The 19992-nt window shown below is 43.1% G+C and overlaps 1 protein-coding gene across 1 annotated transcript; it reads right to left on the bottom strand.

Annotated features, from left to right (window-relative positions):
* Positions 1-994: 994 nt before the first annotated feature.
* On the bottom strand, positions 995-19770 carry brwd3 (bromodomain and WD repeat domain containing 3). Its single transcript, XM_080749604.1, has 40 exons — positions 19657-19770; positions 19450-19508; positions 19311-19340; positions 19072-19131; positions 18111-18261; positions 17493-17591; positions 17218-17378; positions 16903-17124; positions 15191-15291; positions 14999-15069; positions 14126-14226; positions 13991-14031; positions 13787-13891; positions 13355-13505; positions 12565-12699; positions 12291-12419; positions 11962-12187; positions 11706-11846; positions 11376-11556; positions 10706-10805; positions 10406-10582; positions 9963-10033; positions 9263-9461; positions 9031-9141; positions 8624-8731; positions 8410-8534; positions 8233-8315; positions 8012-8123; positions 7838-7899; positions 7438-7593; positions 6907-7027; positions 6678-6803; positions 6505-6580; positions 6313-6372; positions 5865-6008; positions 5523-5675; positions 5250-5416; positions 5000-5094; positions 4744-4869; positions 995-3934 (listed from the first exon to the last, which is right to left on the bottom strand). The coding sequence occupies exons 1-40, from the start codon at positions 19688-19690 to the stop codon at positions 3090-3092; spliced, it is 5415 nt and encodes a 1804-aa protein (XP_080605730.1). The 5' UTR covers positions 19691-19770; the 3' UTR covers positions 995-3089.
* Between the last annotated feature and the right edge of the window lie 222 nt (positions 19771-19992).

Below are 19992 nucleotides of genomic sequence, written 5' to 3' on the forward strand. Positions count from 1 at the left end.
CTTCTTGAGTAGTCTTAACATCTTGTGACAGTTCAAGTTGTGAGATACAGTGAAATACAGTAATGAGTGTATTGCAGCACTGAGCACTCCCAAATTGACCATCACCGTATACCACCATGTCTTTTCCAAGGTAATAGAACATCTGGGCTACGTCCCCAAGCAAAGCCCATGGTGATCTGTAGAGCAGCGCCTAAATCAGGGGTCTTCAACGTTTTCAGAACAAGGACCCCTTAGTTGAGAGAGGAAGCAGGGACCCACACAACCTGGGGGGGTTTCCCCTACAAGCTCACAACGCAAGATCTGCTATTTTTGGCTAGAATTATCAAAATATGGATGCTGGGGTTCAAGTGGTTAATATAAAAAAAGAGAAAAAGGTTTCTATCACTCAAAGATTTGGAGGACCCCCTGTCATAACTGTTGAAGACCCTTGGCCTATATACATTCATGAGACTCCCATCATACAGAGAATAAGCTGGCTGTGTGCCATGCCATGGGACAAGTATAAGTAAATAAACCCAGATTTGATGGTGAATATGCACTTGGCCCGTTATTCCAGGGACACATGTGGTGTCACGGTGAGGCGCAGTGTCTTAAAATGTCTGACACACCTCAGTATGCAGTACAGCAATTCCAAAACAATGAACTCTGTGAATTGTTACAGCATAAATTCATGTTGTGCAAGCGTTTTCTTCATGGTGGGTGGGTTTGCCATTACAGCAGCCTGTGGTGCATTGGTGACTCATCACTGTGCTCTTTAACAGAGTAAAGATGACTCACCAACTCAGTTATAAACCAGGGGAAAAGGGAAGATTTTGCCAAAGGTTTAATTTTGAGGGCCAAGGAGAAAATGGAGAGTATTGACTGATGTCTATACCACCAAGACAATCAGAGGTACCGAAACATTTTCTCAAAGAATGTGGTCAGATAAGTGTATTAGCATTTATTGATATCGTTTTGCTCTTCAGGGAAGAAAAATGACATGCCAAGATGAGAAACCCACTTCTTTATTTAAAAAAGAAAATTCTTACAATCAAAAGACATTGTGTAAAAACAAAACAAAAAAAACCCCAGTCACATAAGTTTATCCCAGCTAGAATGTCATTGTGTTCGCAATCTTATGTTCGGAGGTGAGCTTAAAAGCCTTCTATCAGATATGAAAATAACACATTTCCAAAATATTAATCATACGTATTGGCCCAATGGAAGCCTTCACACACTCTACCAGAGTAGCTCCAAGACACCAGTTAATGCTACCTCAGACAACTAAAAGACAACTTTGATTTAGTTCATTTCTGAGATGGTGACCTCTATCCATACTACAGAATAGATTAAAAAAAAGAAAGCCTCTGTGTAAAACTCAAAGCATTAGGTCATTTCTGCTGATATTGGATAACTGACACCAAAGGCTTCCAATTAACATACTAATTATACCACTCTGTTTAAGGAAACTGTGCTGCAACAAGAGATTACAACAAGAGAATGCAGTTGCAGTGAATGGGTTGTTATAGAATGGGCAAAAAAACAAGATATTGTGACACCAACAGTTCAAATAACTGCTTGTATAACGTGGCAAAGGCCAGCCAATAAGCCCAATTTATACTTCTGTATTTATCCTTCAGGCGTCACCTGCCAGCTAGATCTGTTCCAACACAATGCATAAAATGAATCTATTTGTTTTGTTGTAACAGGATAATGTAGCTTTTATTTCAACTTTTAATTATGGCAAAACATTGATTTAAGCCAAGATGGAATCAAGTATGCTGTCACAGTAAGCATTCTTTCACAAAAAAGATTTTCTCTTCTTTTTTATATTGTCACTTATCCAATATATTCATCACTCAGCTGCCACAGAGTAGATCATGTGCAAAAATGTCCCTTTCCTCATTATTTAGGAATAGTTAAAGTAAAGATTATAATAAACTGAAAAATAAATTCTGTGGAAGAGTTGGCCATGGGTAACCCTTTGTTTTTGAACATGCTGCACAGAGCCAGTGCAATGGAAGCCACTGCGGGTTGATGCATCTGATCAACCATGCATTACAGCAAGTCCAATACCATATGGTGCCTTTATACCCCTAAAAAATCTAAAAAGAAAACATCACCACCATTTCATTTTGTCCCCTAGATCGGAAGACAAACAAGCAATGACACATGATGAAAGGCCAAATATTCCACATATCATAATGCTATAGGACAGTGTATGCAACCAAAGGGAAATGGAGAGACATTTAACATTCAATGGCCTAAGAGGTCAAGTCGTTTGATTTGGGGTTAGTTTTTTTATTTATTTATTGTGGCGTTGCAGTATTCTATTAAAATGATTACCTTTGTCACTGTGTTTACTTAGTATTGCTAGTGTCCACTCCTATCTGAGCTGCAAACATGTGACACAAGTCTATAAGAAATAATAATTATTGGTAGGAACAGATGGTTTTCTTCTAAGGATTAATGCTAGAGAATGTATGCAATACTTTAAATGTGGGGCATGATTTTACAAAAACACACTAACAAACAGGTGTTATTTTAACAAGGTGGGGTATTGTAGAGAAAACCAGAACCAATACACTCCTTGAGAAACACAACATGAGCACCAGTATTTTGGCATCTCTGAACCTTTCTTTGGTGACCTGGAAAGAAAGCCAAGGTGGTGGGTTGGGAGAAGAGAGGAGGGAGGAAACGATGTAAGGAGGAAAGCAGGTAAAGTAGTGGATAAGGAAAAATGACAGCGGAGAATAAAAGACGTCGAGGTTGAAGAGCAGGCCCATGTGAAAGGCTCCAGAGAGCGATAAGGCGGAGGTGAGTTGGTTGAGTTTTGAAGAGGGTCCTTGTGGAGCGGTTACTACTATAGACCAGGGAGGGATGCTCTCCTTGGCAACATTATCAAGAGCACCAGCTGTCAGTCTCAGATAAAAAAGAAAGTCATATATATATATATAAAAATAAACAAAACAAAAACAAAAATCCCTGCAGTATATTACTTATTTCTAGACACCAGTCTCTTCATTTCAGCCGTACGCCCCGTATATACTTTGTCGCACTGTCCTGTGACAAAGTAGAAATGGGGATTTAGAGTTGGCGGGGGCGACGTGTCAATGCTTCCAACCCATAAGGTGGCTGACACGAGCTTTCTCAGTCATGCGCCGTACCCGTCCCGAGCGGGACTTACCCAGGTTCAGGGGGTCATCCTTTGACCCGTGGCCATCGTCCTCCGAGTCGTCCCCATACATTACAGTCCTACGGCCCTGGTTGCGCGTGCTCACCCGCCCTGACTTACTCTGGCCACGCCGCTGACTGCTACTCGCCGCCTTCTCCTCACCCTGCTCCTTTTCAGAGTCCTCCTCTTCCTCTTCATCAGCCTCCTCCTCCTCTTCATCAGGCTCCTCCTCCTCTTCATCTGGCTCCTCCTCCTCTTCATCTGGCTCCTCCTCCTCCTCCTCTTCTGCCACCTCCTCCTGTGGTTGTTTCTGAACCACCTCTTCTTCCTCCTCTTCCTCTTCTTCTTCATCCTCCTCCTCTTCTTCCTCATCATCTTCCTCATCCTCCTCCTCTGCTGCTTGGAGTTGTACCCGCAACCTTTTGGGTTGCGGGATGTCCTCTCCTCCCTTGTGCCTCCTTTTCCCTGAGGTGGCCGCCTGGTCCTTAGAGGCCTGGACGTGTTCGGATAAGCAGGGGGCCTTGCTGTAGTCATGGGTAGGTGCCGGTAGGCGGAGGGGAGCCTTGCTGTAGTCATGGTCTACGTCCACGTATTTCCCCACCTCCGAATCAGAGTCGCTGTCAGATGAGGACCAGGACGAAGAGGAGGTTGTCGAGGACGAAGACGATGAATCCGACGAAGAGCTGTTGGACCCAGGCCCCTCGTTTTCATTTGACTGCGTTAATGCTCGCCTGTGGCTCTGGCTGGATCCGTTTGTCAAAGCCTTGTTAAGCAGTTGCCCTGACACAAAGAAGAAACAAACAGTTAATCTCTGTATCACGTTGGAAAACGTCACACTTAACTCACCTCTGCTGTGATGCACACTGTGCCGAAGGGACATAAATTAAATTAGTGCTTAATTTCATTCTTTAAGAAAATAAATTGCCCTAAGGTAACTCTCAGGCTACCATTGACTAGAAAACCGTGGCAGAGGCGGATTAAATAATTAATACCGCAGCACTTATGTGTTATGCTGCGTTCAAACCTGAAGCCATTTCTTTGTTTCTAGTCGCTTCAATCGCTTCACCTTGGTCACGCTGTCACATCAGGATCCCAAAACCAAACACCCAAAACATTTCCGTGTCTCCGGACAACATCAACTCTGTCAGCACGTGTTGGGTGGAGTCGGGGGGGAGACACTTTTCCAACTGGGGTGAAGATACCAAAGCGACCGGTCGCACCGCCCCGTTCTGGTTCGCGCGTGCCAGTTCGCGCGTTGTCTCGTCTTTGCATTCACTTTGTATGTAATCGCGCCGCTCAAACTATCCAGGTTTGAACACACCATAAAGGATGTAGTTCTTGTAATGTCACCTTACAACTAATTTCTCATGACAGATTCGGCTAACAGCACAATCTGTCAGCACCACTGCCCTAAAAATGTAGTGTTGTTGTTAGTAGGAATAAACACAGAAGCACCTGGGAGGAAGTTAACTAAGAAAGGGGAGGAGAAACCCAGTTCCTGTTTCTACACGAATAAAAGGAGGTGGAATCTTTTTTTCCCTTTTTTCTTAAACCGAATTGGTTCCCAGATTGCCATGCAACTAATATACCTGATTTCTTAGTTGGCAATTTTTGGCGGGTTGGCCGACTTGGCTCTTGGTCCCCTCTCTGACTGCTCATCCCCGAACTGGAAACGGAGGGTTCGCTGTCCTCGTCCTCGCTGATGAATTGAACACCTAGGAACCCAATGGAAACAACATTTTTGTTTTAATCCTTTAGACTAAGTTTTTTTTTACTGTACTTGTGATGTGTTACATTTCTGTTAAATAAAATATATATAAAAAAACAACAACGTTATATTCATACCACCATTCGGGCGACGAGAAAGGTTCTTTGAGGTGGTTGTGGTCTTGGAAGTTTTTGGTTTCGACGCCTTTCCTGACTTGTGCTTCCCTTTCGGGCTGAACATTAAAAAGAAAAGAAAAGGTTGTAAGAAAATAATCATTACGCGAGCAGAACACTTTATATAGATAAAGCATGATGTAGAGGTAATCTTCTACTGTGGATGGGCCTTAAGCCAAAGGGGCTCCAGTGAGTTGAGACTCGGGTCCAGTACCTGGGAGGTGGACTGGCAGGAGAGCTGCCTCCGCTGGGCACCCTATTCCTGTAACTGACTCTCTGGCGACCCCGTCGCTGATTCTGAATGGCTGACTTGTAGTCAGAGATGACAGGGATAATGTGCCTTTCGAAGTAGGCCGACAGGCTGAGAGTTATGTTGTACATCTGGGAAATAAACAGAGTAAACAAAGTAAATATAATTGACATACCCGCCACCAGTAGAATCAAACTGTCACAATTCATATGCACGATCTCAGGGGCCATTGCATACCTGTGATTTCTTGTTGGGTGTGTAAGCTTTGGAGTTGCTAAAAATGAGGCGCATGTCTTTGGCAAACTCCATCGGGTTCTCATAGTTCCCTGCAAGCAGTGTCTCTGACACCAAGCCTAGATCCATTGGAGTGTCAATAATGTCTCGATAGTCCTGAGTTGAGATGGGATTTAGAGAAGTAATGTGTTAGTAGACAATTTATCTTAGACAATCACAGCACTTTTGTTACGGCCACTGCTTTTAATTTACACCCTCTGATAGGCATTTTCTAACATTCAGATGTCATTGCACATCATATGAAATCGTTCTGTAGCTGGTGGTTATTATCTTTTGGTGTCTTACTGGGTAAACAAAGAGATCCACAGGCTGTTTGAATGGCTCTGAATCTGTGTTGTTCATGATACGACGTAGCAGCTCCCGACATTGGCCTCGCCATGCTTTCACGTTCAACACCACACCGCGTTTCTTCGGACTAGGGTTAGACCGCTGATAGACAAGAGAAGGCATAGCTGAGATTTAATCTATATGACCAAAGATTTACAATATTGCTATTCTAAGTTAAGTGGAATGTATGCGTCATTTATTGAAAAAATAAATAAATCAAAATGTTTGTGTGTCTGTGTGATTTATCGCGTAATTTACACACCATCGACAGTGTCTTGCGCTGAAAATAGCCGATCTACAAGCTCAGATCGGCTTGTAGATTGACTATTTTCAGTGTTTGACACTGGCGCATGCCAAAGTATATATCAGAAAGCATGAAGTTTAATTAGCATCCAGTCTACTTTACCCGTGGGCCCGTGGATGTCCCCGGGGTGTCAGAGTCCACATCCACATCCACCTCAACTGCCTGCAGGACGATAGACACACAAATGTATATTATTAACTTGTCACAGAATAATCAGAAGACAAAGCAGGCACTGATGCCCCATAAACCCACTGCGACCAGCAGCGTAGTTCACACAAAACACAATTCTCTCACCTCCGCCTCTCCTCCACTGCTGACCTCAGTCTTCAGTTTGTGGTACAGCTCCAAGATGTCCGTGCAGCTCTGGTCACTGGGCAAATAATAATAATGGACATATTTAGGCTTAAATATTATGAAAAGCCCACTGAATGAGGAAAGGCATGGATTATTCTTTCACTGCGTCTTACCCGATGTAACGGAGAAGCACGTCAGTCACCACCTTGGCAGCAGCTACGATGGGGCTTTGTGGCTCGTTAAAGGTTCGGGCATTGTGCTCGATATAGCGCACCTCCCACATTAACGCAGAGATCCGCCTGCAGGGAGAGGAAGCAGTTCTTTTAAACTCAGAACTTAATTTAAAACCCCCAGTGTGATGTTGTTTTGTTACAATATGGAACACGGGTAAAGAGACGGGACCTATAGAAGCGGTTTTCCAGTCGTCGGCGTGTAGTGCTGAGGTCAGTGGGGTAGGCGACCACGGTGCAGTACAGAGGGTAGTCCCGCAAGTCCACCGGATAAGCAAATGCCTTGGCTACATCTGTGCCCAAGAAAATACATTCATTAGTTAAACCCACACCCATAGCAACCAATTATTACTAGTAACAGCTGGTGATCACTGATAAGACATATCGTCACTGTCAGGCATAAACCTCGTACAGCATCTCCAGGTTTCAAATCTTCTTTTCGTAAAGTAAAGCCCTGCTTCATCACACAAGACTGTCGCACAAAGCTATTGAAAATAGCAGATATACAAGCACACAACGCCTTGCGGTGCGAGGTAGATCGTCTATTTTCACTAGTTTAAGTCATTTTTAAAATGATAAATACAAAACAAATGGTTTTGGACATACAAGGTTTCCAGACTTTCCACCCGACAAAGATATGATACATGGAGTATAAGACAAACTCCAACATAATCATCCGTCTCTTCTCTTTCCATTGACCTACCTAGTGTGAGGAGGTCATCGATGCCTTGGATGACCCTTTCGCAGTCCTCGTCCCGTATATGAGCTCCCCACTCCCCCTCCTGGGGGCTGTAGAGCAGAGCCTTCTCTTCCTCCTCTGTCACCTCCACCCCGTCACCAACCTGTTCTGGCAGCGCAGCTGATAGACACAATAAAGTGCATTACATGGCGAAATTGAATAGATTATTGAGCGACTAATCAGCCTGCAGTTAATTTTAAATGTGTAATGTATCAACACTTTTGACATGTGTATGTTTAAAACTGAGGACATCAATAGTTTTAAAAGAATCACCTACGAGATGTGTGAAGTTAATATCGATCAACTACTACTACTTATGCCAGAAGTGGGTTGAATCTTGACCAGAGGTAATCACAAGACTGACCTTCCTCAGGAATAGGCTCCATGTCCCATGGGCTCATCTTCTCCCTCTCACCATTATCCCACCTGAAGAGTGAACATCACACCTCAAAATCATGAAGCTATTCAACCACGCAGTCCATGTCAGAATCAGCCTCGGGGCTATACCTTGTATACCTTGGACTGTTACACAACTTACTTTACTGCATAGCACTGGAACAGGCTGTCTGGATACTCTGGCTGTAGAGGCTGCTGGGCCTCCACAGAGCCAAACCACCATGCATCATCAATGATGCTGCGAAATCGCATACCTTCAGGAAGGAGGAGGGACTGGATTAGCATACAACACAAGTTGTAGCATGAATATTACACTAAAGCTTACACAAAGTTAATAGCAAGGGAAGTTAGGGGGTGACAAACCTGGCTGCCAATTGCGCTCTTTTGCCTCATTGTAAAACTGCAGCAGTACCAAGAAGTCTATGACATCGGGCATGTCATGGTACCTGGAGGAATATGGGAAAAGAAGATATAAGACCATAGAAAAGTGTAATTTACAGGAACTTTATTCATTGTTAAAACAGTCCATCCAACACTCACTTTAAAGAGAAAGAGTCGTTGGTCATTTTCCCTGAGATGGGGTCCAGGAACGCCAGCTTTAGGCAGCAGAGTGTGGGAGGTCCCACCTCATACTTAATGCCAACTACCTTGACTGCCTCCTGGTCCTGAAATGTAAAATCGCACAAAAGTTACGATGAAGGTAAAATGACGGAACGTTAAGTTTGGTGGTTATGTAATTAACAGTGGATCTCACCCTGAGGTTGAGCTTGTTCCAGGGCTGTTTCTGAGGGTTGATACTGTAAGACTTGGCCCTACGGACAGCCCTGACATATGCCTGGTGGCCCTGATGGAAGTACATGAGCTGGAGGAAGAAAGTTGGGGGGGGGGGGGTTAAGAATATAGGCTTCTTTGCTCTTCATTTTGTTTTGATATTTTCTCTATTTCTCATTGGCCTGGTTTGTCAAGATGACAAAGGGAACTGTGTGTATGCGATGTTGTCCTAATGTAAACTTTAAGTAAAGGTGGGGTCATTGTGGCTAGGGTGAGGGGGAAGACACTTATTTGGATGAATGTTGTTGGTCATATCTGGTAGAAAATAATACTAATGGAGACCCTGAACTTTGACCTCTGTTTCACTAAGGTAGTGTCTCGCTCTCTTACCTCATCTCCCATTTGTGGAACGAAAGGAGACCGGCGAGGGACCGTCTCCATTATCCATGACGGGGGCAGCCACTCCTCTGCATCGCCCCCAGCCAGGGAGGAGGTGGGTTTCTGAGCAGAGACAACCCGCAAAATGTGATGCTCAGCACCAGAACGTAACCACCGTTACATAATCTTGTAAATGCACTGTGCTTTTAGGTTTCCAATCATCTAGGAGCCCCTAGTCCATTACCTGTTTAACCTGTTTGGGCTTCTTCCTCTTCTCGCTCTCCTTCTTCCTGGCCTCCTTCCTAGGCGTGTCTGCATCCCCTTCCTCTTCCTCTGAGCTGCTGTCAGCCTGCCGTGGTGCCTGCCGCCTGCTCGATCGCTTCGGGGGCTGGAGGTTGATCCCGGCATCGGCTGTCCAATCGGAATACTCGCTGGAAGACTCACTGAGGAAAGAAGGTGGTTGTGGGGTGATACAATGTTGTAATGCAGAGCAACACAATCGAATCTTCAGTGTTCATTTAAAAAGGTAGAGTATGCTTTGTTAAAAAGTCATAGCTCAATATTCTGATAGTAATCACTGCTGTAATAGAGCTGTGATTACGCACGTGTCGGGACAATTTCTCCCTTTTTAATGTTTCCTAAACACATTTATTTTATTTAAAACGTTTCATACATTTTCAAAAATAAACACCCATTATTGAACAAACTCTATAGAAAAATGCTATTTCAGAATATAGACCCATTTAACACTTATTTTCGCTAAATACATAACCTAAAGCACCAATCTAATATGGAGGGTAGGCTATTCCAGAGCAAGGGGCCAGCCACTCCAGGCTTAATCAGCCCTGTTTGTTTTTTTACCTAGATCTCAGAAGGGCCAGTTCAGCAAATCTCAGAGATCTACTGTAGTTGTTGTTGTGCCAGCCTCAGTTGAGATTGTTTACCTGGAACTGCTGTCGCACTCCCATTGTGCCTCACCATCAGAGGAAGCATCACTGGCCTGCTGTTCCGCTGCCTGTGGACAGACCCATTCATGATTCAGTCATTCAGATTCATCAATATTATGTTATGTTGGTTGGGTGGTCTAATAAAAGTATTTGTTGACAGTTTGTGGAGACTCTTCAACTTTCAAACTTCTAAATGAATGTAAGGATCACTTCACCCATTTTCAATAGTCATAATTGGTTCTCCTTCTGCATAATTAATGCTTATATAGGATGGCACACTTTACGTCTACTCACTGTGTCTCATTAGGGGGCTCTAGACAGTTAACTCAAAGGATGCCAATTTGGTGCCATCTTATATTGAGCATTAGCAGGGACCGATTATATGAAGATAGGTTGAAAATGGGTTTAAGAATTAAGTGCAGACATGCTTCCCCACTCACTTCTCCATCACTGTCCGAGTCTATCTGACTGTCAGAACTATGGTGGCTGTTGACGGCTCTACTCCTGTTGCCACGACGGCTGCCTTGAGTTGAGCGGGTCTGATAGGCATGGCGCTTCTGTGGCTTCTTTTTTGCCGGCCGAAGGGAATGCATACGCCTGGTAAGTGGTCCTGAAGTCTGCCAGCCAGAAGAAAGAGGATCATGAGTACAACGGAAAGTGCTTTAAAAAATGCAGTATGATGACAGCAAATGTTTTATTAGTTTGTGATGTGAACAAAGCATTTTGTAGACAATAAGAACCTTAGGTGTGGCGGTCACTGGTTTCTTCTTTTTCTTCCTCTCTGTATTGTACAGGGAGCATTCCAACTCCCCCTTGGCTCGTCTACAGTCCTCCATCACCCTAAGAAGAAGAAGAAAGAAAAAGAAAAGGACTATAAATACAACCATATGAAACAACCCAAAACGTCCAAACAGACGTGGTGAGGTAGCCTGTAGCCATTTTGAGCACAAACAAAAATTCCTCCTTGGGACCTTGAAGTAAAAATGTATCTGGGTGTAAAATGTGTAGTGCCCATCTAATGCAGTGGTTCTCAACCTTTTCAGGCAACGACCCCAAAATAATCATATTTTACTGGGGACCCCCACCCCACCCTGACGAGCACAAAGAGTTGAGACATTACATTTTGTATACGCGGTTTTAGGCGTTGTGAGCATGTAGATTTGCTATTTTCACAATTTCTGCCTCTAATATTTGACAATTTGTCATTTTAGAGGTATTAAAGTCTTTAAATTGTCACTTTAGAAATGTGCAGATACCCTCTATACACTTAAACGTTATGTTGGGTTGTTTACTGTTGAATGAGAAAACAATGTTGCACATTAAATTAATCATCTGGGGACCCCTCAACATTATTTGAGGACCCGATGGGTTGAGAACCACTGATCTAATGGGCAGGTGTGCCTGCTTCACCTCAATGTCCCCTGAGGGACCTCATTGACCACAACTCGCCGGCTCCAGGCTAGCAGGTCCCTTTCAGTGGCCATCTGACTACGGAGAGCATTTTGGGGCATCTGCCGCACACCTTCCCCCTGACTGTTCCTCTGTACATCAACCACAGGAGGTAGGGCCTCCATCTCGGCTGCTTCGACGGCTGGTAATGGAAATATTACATTATTTCTAGTCAGAGATGCTGCCAACAGGGTGTTTAAATCATTCATGTTGCCATCAGTACAGCATGTAGATTTATCAGAGTCCTCAGGACATCCAAGCATAACTATTTGTATGTAAACAGTAACATACCCCCTGCCTCTTCAGGCGGTCCCTCTGTGTTCTGCTGCTCATCTTGCTGATTCTGAAGCTGTCTAATGATGTTGTCCAATATACTTTCTCCATTCTCTGCCGTCTGCTGATCCATCACCTGCTCAACCACCTCTCCATCACCTAAGCAGCAAAGACACAGATGCAATGTCAGCATCGTCTCAACAGCTAAAGTAGAAATTTTAACATATTATTTTCATAGTTCTGAAAGGCATCAATGAGAAATGTCTGAATTTACGGTTTGCCATGTAGCCTAGCTGGGGCACAAGCTGTTCCTCCTTGCAGTTCTCCCTGCCTGGCACCAAGCGCTGGTAGTGAGGTGGGTGGGGGTTCCCGTCAACATCCACTAAGAAGGGTGGAGGCATGAGATGTGGGGCCTGCTGCGTCTGCTCATCCAGGACGTAATTATTAGTGTCGCGGATGAGAGGTCGGTAGTCCGTGTGGAAGAACATCTGGTCAGGAATCTGAAAGGGATTTAAGGGCACATTATATTGATTAGGTGATCATGGTTCCTGATAAGTGGAGTTAATATGAAGGAGCTGAACATTAGATGCGGGGGTTTGTCACCTTTTCATAGATCCTGCTGCAGCCAAAGCCAAAGATAAGCAAGTGACCATGGGAATCAGTGCAGGCAAAATGCTGTCCGTCAGCTGAGAACTTGCAGTCGTAAATAGCACCGTGGCCTTGTCCTTCAATCTGTAACATACAGTAAAACAATTAATCTAAACTATAGACAAAGGGCTGGACAATATGAATTCAATATATTCATATCAATATTTTTGGACCATGTGTTGCTATTTAATATATTCTAATGTCATGTGTTTACTAAACGGTTATTTACCATGTTGAAGAAATTACGAATCTTGGCTCCTTTGGACAAGTCCCATATGAAGATGTTGCCATCATGGCCAGCAGAGAGTAAGATGCGCGAGTCATACGGATGAGCCTCCATCACAAATACCTCGTCATCATGACCCTGGAAGAGTAACAAAACATAGGACATCAGCTTGTGAAAAGTCCCTGTGTCTGGGAAACTAGCAGGCAATGCTGGCATAGAGGTATAACATTCAAATTCAGAGACCCAGGTACATAAGCCAGTAGGAATGAATGTCCTTGTTGTTGCACTAGGCGACCCCTGCTGGTTGGTCTGTTATTAAAGCTAAACAAGCCCTCCACACTGTGGTAGTCCTAAACCCCATTCCCCTTTTCATCAAAAAGGTAATATTATAGGGGTGACTGGTGGTGTAACCAGTTGTCCTAACATTGCTAACTGAATCCAACTCCCAAGTCTCTGCAGTTTCATGTCTCTCATACCCTCCAATTGAAATAAAAGACCCAAATTCTCCAGAAAGAAAAAGAGAGATCTAGAAAAGGTTGCCTACCCTGGCCCATGACATTTGGAAGACAGACAGTTGGAATCAGAAAAATCTTACTGATACATCTTGATCACACAAGATAATGTGTACAAATTTGTGTGAGTTTTTGACTGGAGATTAGCTGCTAGACACACATTGAGTGACTGACCGACGTATGGATGGACGGACGAAAATATAGCCTTCAGTCCGTCCAGCCTGGCAGAGACAATAAAAGGTCATGTTATTGTACAGGCAACCATATAATTCAACACTCACAGATAACACATGCTGCAGTTGTCCAGTTGTAGAGTTCCACACTTTGAGCAGGAAGTTAGAAACAGCTGTAATGACACTTTGATCTTTGCGGTCCCAGGCCACCATGGTCACAACCAGTCTGGTTTTATCATCCCCATTGACAACAGGACTCCTGGAGGAAGACAGCATTATTTTTAAATCACACAAAAGTAACCAATTTACTACAAAGGAGACCATGTCAAAGGAATCATGGTATAAAAAGAAAAGAAGAATAATAACTGCATGGTCTGTAAATGAAACTAGACAAATGAGCTTTGATTGATCTACTTTTGATGGACAGACAAACTTTGTTGGCTTGGTCGTAAAAAAGAAGGTGCAATGCAGGTGTATATGGAAAACCAAATATCTGACATGGTAGAAATTCAAAGCAGTTATATGAAACACTTGACTTACCCTGGCAGCCTGGTAGCAATGTCCAAAGTGATGCTCTTCCATTCTTGCTGCTGGTATTGCCAGATCTTGGCAGTGCCATCACGACTGCCACTCACAAACCTTAGGCTACGGACATGCATACACACAAAAGAAAACTTTTAGAATTCAAGAACAATAAACAATTGTGGGTTGATACCATCACAGATATCCAGTACACACACTCACCTGTCGCTGTTATTGCAAAACTGGACAACTACAACTTTATCCTGGAAAAAGAAAAAAGAAACATGACAAAAATTAGTACTATAAAAACGAAAGATTTGCTTACCAATCAGCACTGTTTTTAGTTTATTTTCTTACCGTGTGCGCATCCATCTCAGAGAGTTTCGTGGGAGCTTCACCGCCAAGGTAGTACACCCTGATCACATGATCTGTGCCACCAGTAGCCAAGAACATCCCTCCTGTGAACATAGACCATAAAACATGGAAGGTTATACACAGTCATCTACACCTACAACTTCCCCTAAGATCAGCATCATGAACACAAAAGCAAGACTTCATTTGGCATGTCTAGTTGTCTACTTTCTACAATTTATTGACAAGACTGAAGTTACAAGGATTCATAGGCATTACAAGAATACAATGTGTGGGGAAAAGTAGGACTTTGGATTATTCAGCTAGAACATCCTTTGTGTTAGAAAGCCATGGCAAGCGCTCGGGTGGCACAGTGGTAAAGTCCCTGCCCACCACCACGGAAGGTTGTGGGTTCGAATCCCCTGTGGTGCAACCGGCTATGTTGGGCGTCTGTGCAAACACAATTGGTCCGTGTTCGGGGGAGGGAAGCCGGACAGGGAGGGTGATAATGGTCATTGCATGTATTCCTACAGGCTGGGGCGGCACTTGTCAGCAGGGAGTGTTGGGCGGGAGGTGTAGGACGAAGGCTCTATGTCCTCCTGGTGGGGGCTCCTCACTGGCAGGTGAGTCAGTAGGATACAACAGCAGTGACAACACAGAAATGTGTGTGGGGAGGAATCAATTGGTATAACGAGTCGACTAATTTGGGGCGAAAAAGGGGTACAACTAATTGGCTAAACCCTCTGGGACTAAATTTAAAAAAGAAAAAAGAAAGCCAAGGCACGATCCAATCGCTGCTGAATTCATTAATTTAATAACAGAGGTGTCAAACTCAAAAGGCTCATATGATCATATGCATATAAAAACAGGACCACCTACCACTACTGAAAGATGAAGTGGACACCTGTACACCTGGACGTGAACGCTCCACAAACTTGAATGGTTGAGCACTGAGGAGAAATTTAACATGGAGGAAACACTCATTTGCTTTGAAAAAACGTCAAGGTGAATCACAGGTAGAACTAGAATAACTGTACTGTACAACAGCGGTCAATGGTCACAAGTTCTTACTTAAATTTCATGGTGAGCGAATGCCATTGCCAAAAGCACACCATGCCATCTGCACCAGTGGAGGCAAGGTACCGTGTTGTCCCCTTAACTGCTGGACAGAACTGTGGGCAGAGAACCAGTAACCGAGGGTCAGTGCAAAAATTCACAATGGCTTCATTAGCCAACATACCTCATTTTAAGGGTTTTATATATTAGGTATCTCAATCACCTTCCCTGTAAAAAATTAAATAGACACTTTCCATTGCATAGTCCTCACTCTGCAGGCCACAGCTCTACCCTAATTATTTGCCTTTCCCATTCGTACCTGGTACAAGGTAACCAGTGCCTGACACAAGCCAAGTGTGGCTAAGCTGATTCCAAAGGCGATGTGAATTATTAAACTGCCAATTATTGATTTGTCAGAGAATCTTCACTAGCCATGAACAGATAGTCCACGGACGGACTCCTTGGATGGTCATAAGTCCTGAATACTTTTGTTATTGCTTTTTTGGCATTTTGTATCTTTTGTTTGTGAGGATGTGTGGACGCTGTTGGGTAAGAAATCGGTGAGATTAGACTGCTTGTAAACAAGTGGATAATTATGGAGCATTAGCCTCGTGCTGCATATTAACTTTCTGTATATCTACATGAACTTGTAGATGCATAGCATCTAGCAGTTGGGGTGAAACATGCCGCTGGAACATTTTCTTGCATTTATTTATTTCTTAGTCACTTTTGTGTTGCACTCTGTTAGAAGTATACAATAGCCTTATTGTTAACATAAACAGTTTCTGATGGACTGCCTAGGTTAAAACAGATAATTTCCAGGTAGCATTAATTAGTATTAGCTGAGCATTGTTCAGACAGGCGTACTAAGGAGGCTAAGTACAGTCTGAGTTAGGGGTGGGAGATATGGAAAAATACAATATCACAATATTTTCCCAAGCTGTATCACGATACACGATTTTATCACGATTCTTTTTCACGTTGGTTTTTATGGTTATTTTTCAAGTTACTTGACAAAAACTAGACGCTCTGGGTTCCTTTTGGGAGGTCTAAATTGAACTTTACAAGTATGTAACTCAAAAAATGAAACCAAATACGGGTCCATTTGGTTTCATTTGTATACTGTCAGAGTTAAGTGGAGACCTTGACATTTTAAAGTTTGAGATCTTCTGATTTAGACCAAATTGCAGGTTTAAATTGAATTCTGCAATGAATCTCTGTATTAACGATTAAACAGGATTTTTTACAAGGCTCCCTCAATTGTATCACAATACATACGATACCTCTGAAAAGGCATATCATGGAGACATTGTATCACCTCAACGATAATTATCACCATTTCGCCCACCCCTAGTCTCAGTATAGTGGGAAAGCAAAGAAAACCAAGTAAAGTAGAGCAGAAGCGCTCAGAGCCAGGACTATGTAAAAAGGGCCAAAGTATTGATTTACCTAATGTCAGATTATTGCATATTGCTACAGAATCTATACCATATACTATAGAGTTTAACTCAAACTGTATCACATGTAACTGTATTTTGTTCCACTTTTCAGATTGTGGAATTAAAGATCTAGATAAGGATTTGTGTCAAGCCCATTGTTTTGTTTCAAAAGCTTTATTATTTTACAAATTCTGTCAACAATTTGTCACCTATTGGGAAATGGGAACCATTCATATAGACCTCAATGAATGAACAAAACCTTACAAAATAGTATAAAAACAATCTGACCTGTATAGAAGTGATGGAGCCAGCATGGCTCTGCAGAACAGTAATGGGAGCACAGGTTCGCAAGCACCACAATCTGATGACCTTGTCACAGCTGGCTGAGGCAATGAGAGTGTTTTCATGGTTCACAGCCATGTCAGAGATCTCTGCAGCATGGCCACGCAGTGTGGACAGGAGCCGACCATCGTCTGTAGCCCAAACTTTCACCAGGCAGTCATCAGATCCCTGATAAAAGAAAAAACAGCCACATGACAAGTTAAAACAAATAATAATGATCTGATTTTCATTTGATCAGATGACAAAGAAATCTTGACCCACCGTAAATATTCGCCGGCCAGTACGGTCAAACGCTACACAGTAGACTGAAGAAAGATGACCCAGGATACGTTTGTGTATCTTCATACATTGGTAGGTGGAAGACGGCAGGGTGTGGTCAAATCGGGCCGTGCCTGTGGCCTGGCGAGCACCCATGGTGGACACTAGATAAATATACATTAAAAAAACACCATTTGTTAGAGGCCAGAGATTGCTTTGTTAGCTTAAGTACTGTTGATCATGGCACTATTATGTAAATTAAAACACAATTGACATACCAACACTGGGAGGGTTTCCATAGCTGACTGGTGGTTCTGGTGGTCGCCCTCTGTGGAGTGCAGCAATGGCTGAGCCAGTGCATACTTTATGGCTACAACCTACAGTACAATAGTTGGAAAATCAATAGAATAGACATAAGGTTGGTTATTTTGGAGACAACCAACTTCAGTATTGCTTTTGAACAAACCAATATTGTTTTTCTAAGATGAATGAACTGAGCTTTTAAGTATATGTAGCGGAGGTGAGCCGAACCTCCCCACCCCGCTTCGAACTCGGGTCTCTCGCGTGAAAGTCCAATATCTTAACGACTAGACCAAAGAGACATCTTTTGAGGCTTCAAGGCTGGGGCTGCGACTCTCTCCGTCACACTCACCCCCCTTTGACCTCCTCCTACGGGGAAGCCCGGATCCGGGTCATGGCACCAATGTAACGGAGGTGATCCAAACCTCCCCACCCGGCTTCGAACCCGGATCTCCCGCGTGAAAGTCCAATATCTTAACCACTAGAGATACTAGACTTTTGAGGCTTCAAGGCTGGGGCTGCGACTCTCTCCGTCACATATTATATTGTACATTTAAGTTTAATACAGGAAGAACAAGGACTTTAAGATCACATACTTTTAGTGGTACGAAGCAAGGATTGTTTTCCCAACCCCAGGAGGGTCTGGACACCAGGGACGCTAGGTGGGATCTCCTTCTCTATGAGCGGGCCAATCTGCTGACAAATACGCAGCAAGTAGTCGGCAGGAATGTGCTGGTTGACAATCACCTAGAAAAGTCAGAGAAACGGCCATCATACAGTCTGAAATCACCTGCACACCAGAGAAGCCAGCCAGTCTCCATCAAGGCCCGGGATATGCAAAAATCTGTTTTCTTTTGACAATGTTTTTGTACTCTCTCTGCCCCCTTGCTGAAAACTATGAATAGTGTAGCTTGTAAAAAAAAAAATTTCACAAACATTACACCTGTGATACTACAATTAAGTAGTTGAAAAAATAAAATAAAATAATAATTTTAATAATAAAATAATAATGATAATTCACACAAATGGCCCTGTGCTAAGATTTTAAAATCTTAAAACACTCACTCATTTCCCCTCCATAATAGCCACATGTTTTATTTGCGTTGGGGGAAATCATATAAATAAAATCTTTTTTTAAACACACACATGCACGCACTATTGCACGCTCACGCACGCACAGTTGCTTAACAGGGCTCAGGGCCAATCAAAGGCTTCCCCTTCCAATTCTTCCGCTTTCTACAGCGGTAACTGCGATTTGATTGGCTCTAACGTGAAGATTGACAGCCTCAGGCCTTCCGCAGCAACCTACTTTTAGCATTAGCCTTTAGACCCTCCCCCGAGAACAGCACACAATAGATAAGCCTGGATAAAATTATTATCTATTAGGCCTACACTTTTAGAAAAGCTAAAATGACAAATAAACACAATTACACGGTTGCTCTACATCAGTCATAAATGTTCACACAAAAAAGATAAAAAAAATAAACAAAAATATATATAAAAAGCCTAATCCTCGTTTTTATAATAAACTTAATTATGCAAATAATGTACACTCACCCAGTCTTCGAAGGTTCGTTTGTATATCTTCCCGTCCCAACTCCATCGTTTAGGAATCAACTAAATTAGAAACACGCTGTTAAGTTAAAACCCGCTACAACAATGTTGCAACGGACTCAGCAGCTCCTCTGCTGAGCGCACTGCTAATAATCCAAACAGTGTACAATGTGACCAAAAAGCAGCTGGGCAGGAGTACGGAAACACACACACATGAGATGAGAATAAAAACAGTTACTTACCTCATACTCTTCCAGTTCTTCCACTAGGATCTATGAAACAAGACGGTGCTAACGTTAGTTATTAGCACACAAAGCTACACGTTCAGACAATGTTCGAGATTAATCTAGACGTGTTGTCATTTTTTTATTGATAGATTACCTGTGCAGATTTTTTACAGGGTCCAGACTGCAGAAATCTGGCAATGAGGTAATACAACTCTGAAACAGGGAAGAGGATGCATTTGGGCATTAAGGTTATTAGGCAGCCATGCTAGATAGCATTCGGGTGCAATGGTTAGCTGGCTAAACTGATATATATTTCAATACACAATATTTTTAATTTTAGACGTTGGAGCTCGATACTCACCAGCTTCGATTTGCGAACACTGTTCGTTTGCCATCACTCGATAAGAAAGACGACATTAGATTAACGGATGTTTTTAGCTCGCTCGCTAGCTAGCTCGCTAACGTTAGCTATGGCTGTTTAGCAAACAAGCTAGTGAATGGCCTCCTCCTTTCTCAAGTTGTCCAGGCTGTGACCACCTGGTGCTTTGTGTGTTAGCGCCCTCCAGCGAAACAATGCCGCTCTCCATGCAATCATGGAACGCCATAGCGCAGTGGTTCTCAAACTTATTCATGTCAAGCAAGGACCCGCAAAATTAGTGTGACACTTATTAGCCCGCGGACCCCCCCATTTGAAAAG

Source organism: Nannobrachium achirus (assembly GCF_963921795.1).
Source record: "Nannobrachium achirus genome assembly, chromosome: 19".
In the NCBI taxonomy this organism is placed as follows: Eukaryota; Metazoa; Chordata; class Actinopteri; order Myctophiformes; family Myctophidae; genus Nannobrachium; species Nannobrachium achirus.